Below are 9,951 nucleotides of genomic sequence, written 5' to 3'. Positions count from 1 at the left end.
CTAGCCCAGTAGACTGACTGACTAGCCCAGTAGACTGACTGACTAGCCCAGTAGACTGATTGACTAGCCCAGTAGACTGACTGACTAGCCCAGTAGACTGACTGACTAGCCCAGTAGACTGATTGACTAGCCCAGTAGACTGCCTGACTAGCCCAGTAGACTGGCTGACTAGCCCAGTAGACTGGCTGACTAGCCCAGTAGACTGACTGACTAGCCCAGTAGACTGCCTGACTAGCCCAGTAGACTGACTGACTGACTAGCCCAGTAGACTGACTGACTGACTAGCCCAGTAGACTGACTGACTAGCCCAGTAGACTGATTGACTAGCCCAGTAGACTGCCTGACTAGCCCAGTAGATTGCCCCTCCTTCAGAAACAACAGGTCCAACATGGTTAGTTGTTATTCACCTCCCTGTGAAAGGTCCTATCTGGGGCCTGTTCATTATACACCAAACAGAAGAAAATGGACTGAAACAAGGAGTGACTTCCTGGACTTGCCCAATAAGACATCCATTTGAGTTAATCGGTTGAAGAGCATTTAAAAACATGGTCCGTTGCCATAATGAACAAGACCAATACAGGTGTTTGAAGCAGGCCAGACAGGAAGGGTTTCCTCGCAGGGGTTTCCTCAGGGGCGAAAATCTGATATCAACTTTGGAGGGGACAATTACATGACATTTTCTCAAGAGCAATTCCTGAGGGGGACACCAAAAGTAGTGCTGTAACACATAGCCTACGTTGTAATATGGTAAATGTATATTGAGGAACCAAAGAAATAAGGTGTTTGCCGTACTCCTAACTACCGGTACCCAAAACGACACAACTAATCACAACAGCAATACCATTGCCTTTAACAAATCTTAGTTCAGTCACCAGTTTAAGAGTGTGAGAGTGGGGGTATCCATGGCATTTTCCAATTATGTTCCTATTTTACAAGTCAAAAAAATGTAGAACCTTTCATAATGTTGCCAAACAAAGACTCAACAAACTTACCTGAGACTCCCTGTCTCTGCCAGTCTGTCCCTGCATATCTGTCCCCAACTCTGCTGTCTGTGTGCCATCTGTTGCCTGCTCTGCCTAATGACATCATTGTGAAACATTTCCATTAGCATTTCACTTCTTTCTTATGAACATTTTATCAACTAGTCTGAGATATTTGGCTACTAGGGTTCTTACTTTGCGTTTTGGTGTACTGAAAAATACTCTGATGTCCGTCTTTTATCTGCCATTTTTCTACCTGGCTGGTTGGCTGGCTGGCTGGCTACACACACACAGTGTGTAGGTTATTTACAGTAGGAGATGGGCTTCTATCATCTTATCTTCTATCATTCTATATGGGCTTCGATCTAAAAGGTAGCTAGCAAATGTGAAACAGATTGCAGTGACAAGAGTTGACAGCTGTATGAGTTCACCATTTACACAACATATTCTGCAACCTTTTGTAATTTTAATCGTTTGTTTCATATTGGCTGGCTTCCAACAATAGCTGAATTTGCAAAGCTAGCGAGCACCAATTCCGTTTCAGTGGTGTTTGCTATAATCTTTGCTACCCGGGTTAAATAAAGGTGAAATAAAATAAATAAATAAAAGTTCCCTTGCGACAATTTAGCTTTTGCAACGAGACCATTAAATATATTTAAGACAATGGTAGAACAGAGTGTAGTTCTGTTCAGTTTATCGCTAACCTTATCACAGGGACTTTGAAGCACTAACTAACATGCATGCTGATCTTGGAATAAATTGACGTTAGCAAAGATTCCATCTTTGACGACGCCACATAAATGGAATAGGTACTAGCTAGCTTAATAGTTAATATTTGCGCGCTAGCTCTGCAAATTCAGCTAGTGTGTGTGTGTGAACCCTGGCGCGATTGACTGGATGAACCTCCCGTCAGTTACGTGCATTGAGTGCCTTTCAGACAGTAGATACGAACCCTCTGTTACCTTGCCAACTAAGGAACTGGCAGTGGATCAAACCATTGTGAGGCAAATGGTGGCGGGTCGCAAACTTTTGAAACTTAAAAACACGCTATTAAGTGTCTATAATCGGCACAATTGCTTTCATTGCGTATTATTAATATTGTTTAAATTACATAGAAATGTTTACAGTGATATATTGGGGGGGACAAATCATATTTTTCCCAGGATGGGAGGGTCGTGTCCCCCCCGTCCCCCCTGGGATTTCCGCCCCTGGGTTTCCTCCAGGAACTCACAGCAGCAGGTTCTATACCTGGAACATACCATAACAGGGTCGTATTCACTAGGAAGCAAATAGGCTGAAACAGGGAGTAATGACCTGAGCTTGTCCAATAAGAAACGCATGTTTTCATTTTCTGTTGCAAAACATCTTGCTAGAGTGTGCACTAATGAATGTGACCCAGGGTCCTACATGTACCGAACGCCAATTTAGCTGTTTGAAGTTAATCCAACCTGAACAGGAGGACTCTGGGACACGTGACCCTCTGAAACACCCCCAATCATCCTACTGAAAAAACACTCCTCCCACCTGAATACCACTCGCCCTCCACAGCAGGTGTGTACAGACAGCAGACCTCCTACCCCTCCTCCTCCTCTCCTCCACTCCTCTCCCCTGTTCTCTTACCCCTCCTCCTCTTTCTCTCCTCCACACCTCTCCCCTGTTCTCTCACCCCTCCTCCTCCTCCTCTCCTCAACACCCTTCCCTGTTCTCTTACCCCTCCTCCTACTTCTCTCCTCCACACCTCTCCCCTGTTCTCTTACCCCTCCTCCTCCTTCTCTCCTCCACTCCTCTCCCCTGTTCTCTTACCCCTCCTCCTCCTTCTCTCCTCTCCCCTGTTCTCTCACCTCTCCTCCTCCTTCTCTCCCCCATTAAAGACTGAGAGCAGTTGGAAGTAATTAGGACTCCTTGTGGTGTGTGTGTGTGTGTGTGTGTGTGTGTGTGTGTGTGTGTGTGTGTGTGTGTGTGTGTGTGTGTGTGTGTGTGTGTGTGTGTGTGTGAAAGAGAGAGTGAGAGAGAGCATGAGATGAGTGTGTGTACCATACCAGAATGTCTAGATCAAAGCACCAGTCACCATGAGTCCATGGAGGCACCTGAAAAATGTTCAGCCCTCTTAAACCCTCCTCCCTCCCCCTCCATCTCTCTCTCACCTGCCTCCCCCTGCCACCAACAGGGGCGGAAATCCCGGGGGGGACGGGGGGACACGACCCCCCCATCCTGGGAAAAATATGATTTGTCCCCCCCAATATATCACTGAAACATAACTATGTAATTTAAATAATATTAATAATTCGCAATGAAAGCAATTGTGCTGATTATAGACACTTAATAGCGCGTTTTTAAGTTTCAAAAGATTGCGACCCCCCCCACCCTTTGCCTCACAATGGTTTGATCCACTGCCAGTTCCTTAGTTGGCAAGGTAACAGAGGGGTGGTATCCACTGTCTGAAAGGCACTCAATGAACGTAACTGACGTGAGGTTAATCCAGTCAATCGCGCACACACACTAGCTGAATATGCAGAGCTAGCTCGCAAATATTAACTATTAAGCTAGCTAGTACCTATTCCATTTATGTGGCCTCGTCAAAGATGGAATCTTTGCTATCGTCAATTTATTCCAAGATCAGCATGCAGATGATGTAAGTTAGTGCTTCAAAGTCCCTGTGATAAGGTTAGCGATAAACTGGAGTCCAAACTGAACAGAACTACACTCTCTTCTACCATTGTCTTAAATATATTTAATGGTCTCGTTGCAAAAGCTAAATTGTCGCAAGGGAACTTTTATTTATTTATTTTATTTCACCTTTATTTAACCCGGGTAGCAAAGATTATAGCAAACACCACTGAAACGGAATTGGTGCTCGCTAGCTTTGCAAATTCAGCTATTGTTGGAAGCCAGCCAATATGAAACAAACGATTAAAATTACAAAAGGTTGCAGAATATGTTGTGTAAATGGTGAACTCATACAGCTGTCAACTCTTGTCATTTTAATCCGTTTCACATTTGCTAGCTACCTTTTAGATCGAAGCCCAAATAGAATGATAAAAGATAAGATGATAGAAGCCCATCTCCTACTGTAAATAACCTACACACTGTGTGTGTGTGTAGCCAGCCAGCCAGCCAGGTAGAAAAATGGCAGAAAAATAAAAGACGGACATCAGAGTATTTTTCAGTACACCAAAACGCAGAGTAAGAACCCTAGTAGCCTAATATCTCAAAGACTAGTTGATAAAATGTTCATAAAAAAGAAATGAAATTCTATTGGAAATGTTTCACAATGATGTCATTAGGCAGAGCAGGCAACAGATGGCACACAGACAGCAGAGTTGGGGACAGATATGCAGGGACAGACTGGCAGAGACAGGGAGTCTCAGGTAAGTTTGTTGAGTCTTTGTTTGGCAACATTATGAAAGGTTCTACATTTTTTTGACTTATAAAATAGGAACATAATTGGAAAATGCCATGGATACCCCCACTGTCAACTTAAACGGTGACTGAACTAAGATTTGTTAAAGGCAATGGTATTGCTGTTGTGATTAGTTGTGTAGTTTTGGGTACCGGTAGTTAGGAGTACGGCAAACACCTTATTTCTTTGGTTCCTCAATATACATTTACCCTATTACAATGTAGGCTATGTGTTACAGCACTACTTTTGGTGTCCCCCACAGGGAGAAAATGTCATGTAATTGTCCCCTCCAAAGTTGATATCAGATTTTCGCCCCTGGCCACCAACCTCTCTCCCCCTCTGCTACAGAGCAGACACGAAAATAATGGAACACACCATCACCACACGGTTGGTGTCCCCTTTAACACAATACCATATCACACACAGGTACAGACAGTCACACACACGCTGATGCTACCACAGTAGGCCATAAAGACAATTGTGTCAATAAAGTTTATTCAAACAAACAACTGGACGTCACACCACAATGGCGGCCAGCACAACAGTGACAGTTTTGACTCCCAATGGAAGAAGACAAACCGTAAAAATATCGCCAAACACACCTTTGTTACAGGTAGGTAGTAATAAAGCTGATTTCCTGCTCTCCCAGTCTGCGTTTAAAATAACTGTCTCCCTTTTCTAGGTTATGAAAACGAGAGTGACCTTTCCATGTCGGTTGAACAATGACTGTTCAGTTTAGCCTGCTCGTTTTTCTCTCTTTGTCTGCACAAAGTTGCTTAGCTAGCTAACTTGTTTAGCTGATAGATAACCAATACTTTGTATTTAGGTCCTCGAAGACGTCTGCAAGAAACATGGAATTAATCCTGACGACCACGGTTTAAAGTGAGTTGAGAGCTTTGTTGTTAGCCTAGCTAGCTAACTTGGTCGTTAGACATGCTATCGTTAGCTGGCTAGCTCTGTGAACTGAAAGACAAGCTAGATATCCTCTTTATTACAACATTTTCGGTGAATGTTTTGTAGTGGTACCCAAATCATCAAACTGGACTATGATGAAGCTGTTTTTGAGAGAGTGGAGGGGAGGGATGGCTAGTCGTGTGCGCGCTCTGTCCATGTCATTTGTTTACGGGGCTTGGGACACTGCCATTTTACTAAAGCCTCATCCCTCTCTCTCTATCATCCATCCCATCGACAGATTTCAGAGGAACGTTCTGGACCTGTCGCTCCAGTGGAGGTTTGCCAGCGTGCCAAACAATGCCAAGCTGGAGGTGGTGCCCAGCACCCGGAAACAGACAGGGACCGACAGCCCGGTGAGTTTAACAACTAGTGTGTGTGGTGTGCAGCATGACTTCACCATGACTATGTCCAGGAAACAACATCCACTTTATTACCTCTGCTTCATTATGGTCATAACAACATTACTGTTGCATTTAATAAAATGTTCCATGTTGCCCCTTTGGCTGGCAGAGCACCTGTCTCTCTACCCCTCTCTCTTTATATACCTCTGTCTCTCTCCACCCCTCTGTCTTTATATACCTCTGTCTCTCTCTCCACCCCTCTCTCTTCTTCTCTACCCCTCTCTCTCTTTATATCGCTCTCTCTCTCTACCCCCTCTCTCCTTCTGTCTCCTTCTCTACTCCTCTCTCTCCTTCTGTCTCCTTCTCTACTCCTCTCTCTCCTTCTGTCTCCTTCTCTACTCCTCTCTCTCCTTCTGTCTCCTTCTCTACTCCTCTCTCTCCTTCTCTACCCCTCTCTCCTTCTCTACCCTGTCTCCTTCTCTACCCTCTCTCTCCTTCTCTACCCCTCTCTCCTTCTCTACCCCTCTCTCCTCTACTTCTGTCTCTCTCCACCCCTCTCTCTCTACCCCTCTCTCCTTCTCTACCCCTCTCTCCTTCTCTACCCCTCTCTCTCTTTCTCTACCCCTCTCTCTCTTTCTCTACCCCTCTCCTTCTCTCTCCCTACTTCTTCGATGAGGTTTAATGGTGGTTGGCATCCAATATGTTGCATTACTGCCACCTACTAGACTGGTGTACAACTCCCTTATACTTTGTGTGAAATTAACAAATACCCTACCATCGAACTTATTCTAACACTACACTCACAAAAAATGTAAATAACACCACCCTACTCCACTATTTAAATCTATTTAGTCCTACATGCCAACAGCCTGAAAGGATGGGACACCACCACCTAACACACCCTGTAACTCTTCTGATGTCAAGTCTCACACACCCAAATACCTCTCTGCCACCACAACTTCAATTTTCTGCAACTTACATTCCATCCCTGCAGTACAGTTGATAACCATTGCTTTAAATGCTAAAAATCCAATCTTAATGAAACATATATCACTTGTTGGCCTATCCCTCTGTACTGGTACAGGTCTACTACTCACACCACTCCTCTCAGGATCCCTCCCCCTTGACCCATCTTCCTCTACTTTCTTCACTGCCTCAGCACATGACAACTTCTGCACTACTCTAACCCTGGAAACCTCAACCTGCCTCTCTCGCAAGGGACATCTGATCCCCAGCTCCATGGGCACCCCTACAATTAACACATACCGCTACTTTCCCCAATGCTACATATTCCTTTGTGTCATGCCCTTCTGCACACTTCTCACACCTAGGAACCTCCCTCCTACGCACTGCTGCCACATGCCCAGAAGCTTGACACCTGTAACAACGTAATGTATTCGGCACAATAGCTCGTACAGGATAACTTATATATTCTAACATTACTTTGTCGGGCAAAGACTCAACATCAAAACTCAAGAACAATGACTTTTCTGTTTCCCCACCCTGTCTGCGTCGCACCAACTTTTACATTTACCGCTACCCCAGTAATCACTCCTCTCAATGGCACCCTTTTCTTGAGAGAAACAGTTCACATTTGTTTAACGCCGAGCGCCTTCTCTCCCTTTCTCTTCCCCTCTCTCTTTGTATACCTCTCGCTCTCTCCCTTTCTCTACCCCTCTCTTTATATACTCCTCTCTCTACCCCTCTTTATATGCCCCTCTCTCGCTCTCTCCCTTTCTCTACCCCTCTCTTTATATACCCCTCTCTCTACCCCTCTCTTTATATACTCCTCTCTCTACCCCTCTTTATATACCCCTCTCTCTACCCCTCTTTATATGCCCCTCTCTCGCTCTCTCCCTTTCTCTACCTCTCTCTTTATATACTCCTCTCTCTACCCCTCTTTATATGCCCCTCTCTCGCTCTCTCCCTTTCTCTACCCCTCTCTTTATATACCCCTCTCTCTACCCCTCTCTTTATATGCCCCTCTCTCTACCCCTCTTTATATGCCCCTCTCTCGCTCTCTCCCTTTCTCTACCCCTCTCTTTATATACCCCTCTCTCTACCCCTCTCTTTATATGCCCCTCTCTCGCTCTCGCCCTTTCTCTACCCCTCTCTTTATATACCCCTCTCTCTACCCCTCTCTTTATATGCCCCTCTCTCGTCTCGCCTTTCTCTACCCCTCTCTTTATATACCCCTCTCTCTACCCCTCTCTTTATATACTCCTCTCTCTACCCCTCTTTATATGCCCCTCTCTCGCTCTCTCCCTTTCTCTACCCCTCTCTTTATATACCCCTCTCTCTACCCCTCTTTATATGCCCCTCTCTCGCTCTCTCCCTTTCTCTACCTGTCTCTCTTTATATACCCCTCTCTCTACCCCTCTTTATATGCCCCTCTCTCGCTCTCTCCCTTTCTCTACCCCTCTCTTTATATACCCCTCTCTTTACCCCTCTCTTTATATGCCCCTCTCTTGCTCTCTCCCTTTCTCTACCCCTCTCTTTATATACCCCTCTCTTTACCCCTCTCTTTATATGCCCCTCTCTTGCTCTCTCCCTTTCTCTACCTGTCTCTCTTTATATACCCCTCTCTCTACCCCTCTTTATATGCCCCTCTCTTGCTCTCTCCCTTTCTCTACCTGTCTCTCTTTATATACCCCTCTCTCTACCCCTCTTTATATGCCCCTCTCTCGCTCTCTCCCTTTCTCTACCCCTCTCTTTATATACCCCTCTCTCTACCCCTCTCTTTATATGCCCCTCTCTCGCTCTCTCCCTTTCTCTACCCCTCTCTTTCTCTACCCCTGTCTTTACCCCTCTCTTTATATGCCCCTCTCTTGCTCTCTCCCTTTCTCTACCTGTCTCTCTTTATATACCCCTCTCTCTACCCCTCTTTATATGCCCCTCTCTTGCTCTCTCCCTTTCTCTACCTGTCTCTCTTTATATACCCCTCTCTCTACCCCTCTTTATATGCCCCTCTCTCGCTCTCTCCCTTTCTCTACCTGTCTCTCTTTATATACCCACTCTGTCTCTCTGTCCCTCGTTCTGACTCACAGTTCTCATCCAACATAGTTCCCCTGTTTCTATTTTTACAAATGGTTAGTTGTTAAAAACACATTTTTGGCATCCTTTTTAACTCTGCTGGTGTCCTGGGGGGGAAACATGTTTTCCGTGTTAGCTAGTCACCACATTGAGTGATAGGTAAACAACTGCCCGGGTCTGGATTAAGTTAATGTGTCATCATCCATCTGGGATGACGTCTGCTGTTTCCACTGGGGTTTTGAGAAGAGGTCAGGTCCTTTCTTAATGACATCATCAATCCTCTACCTGACAGCACCCGTGTAATCAACATGTGCCAAGTGACCTCCCACCCACCGAGAAAACGCATACAACACGCTAACAGCATGCATGTAGTGTTTCTGTTCCACACCACCATAGACAGTCAGACATCATAATATACATGTAGTGTTTCTGTTCCACACCACCATAGACAGTCAGACATCATAACATACATGTAGTGTTTCTGTTCCACACCACCATAGACAGTCAGACATCATAACATACATGTAGTGTTTCTGTTCCACACCACCATAGACAGTCAGACATCATAATATACATGTAGTGTTTCTGTTCCACACCACCATAGACAGTCAGACATCATAATATACATGTAGTGTTTCTGTTCCACACCACCATAGACAGTCAGACATCATAATATACATGTAGTGTTTCTGTTCCACACCACCATAGACAGTCAGACATCATAATATACATGTAGTGTTTCTGTTCCACACCACCATAGACAGTCAGACATCATAACATACATGTAGTGTTTCTGTTCCACACCACCATAGACAGTCAGACATCATAATATACATGTAGTGTTTCTGTTCCACACCACCATAGACAGTCAGACATCATAATATACATGTAGTGTTTCTGTTCCACACCACCATAGACAGTCAGACATCATAACATACATGTAGTGTTTCTGTTCCACACCACCATAGACAGTCAGACATCATAACATACATGTAGTGTTTCTGTTCCACACCACCATAGACAGTCAGACATCATAATATACATGTAGTGTTTCTGTTCCACACCACCATAGACAGTCAGACATCATAATATACATGTAGTGTTTCTGTTCCACACCACCATAGACAGTCAGACATCATAATATACATGTAGTGTTTCTGTTCCACGCCACCATAGACAGTCAGACATCATAATATACATGTAGTGTTTCTGTTCCACACCACCATAGACAGTCAGACATCAT

The 9,951-nt window shown here is 44.8% G+C and overlaps 1 protein-coding gene across 1 annotated transcript in view; it reads left to right on the top strand.

Moving 5' to 3' along the window:
* Positions 1–4,755: 4,755 nt before the first annotated feature.
* The window catches only part of LOC106591528 (tether containing UBX domain for GLUT4), a 39,733-nt gene continuing 34,537 nt past the window's right edge, over positions 4,756–9,951 (top strand). The window contains exons 1-3 of the mRNA XM_045709169.1: positions 4,756–4,993; positions 5,207–5,262; positions 5,573–5,687. Of these exons, the coding sequence (XP_045565125.1) occupies positions 4,907–4,993; positions 5,207–5,262; positions 5,573–5,687 (258 nt within the window). The 5' untranslated portion in view covers positions 4,756–4,906. The remainder of the gene's footprint in view (positions 4,994–5,206; positions 5,263–5,572; positions 5,688–9,951) is intronic.

This window comes from Salmo salar, chromosome ssa02 (genome assembly GCF_905237065.1).
Source record: "Salmo salar chromosome ssa02, Ssal_v3.1, whole genome shotgun sequence".
NCBI lineage: Eukaryota > Metazoa > Chordata > Actinopteri > Salmoniformes > Salmonidae > Salmo > Salmo salar.
This window is presented reverse-complemented; position numbering and strand designations above follow the sequence as displayed.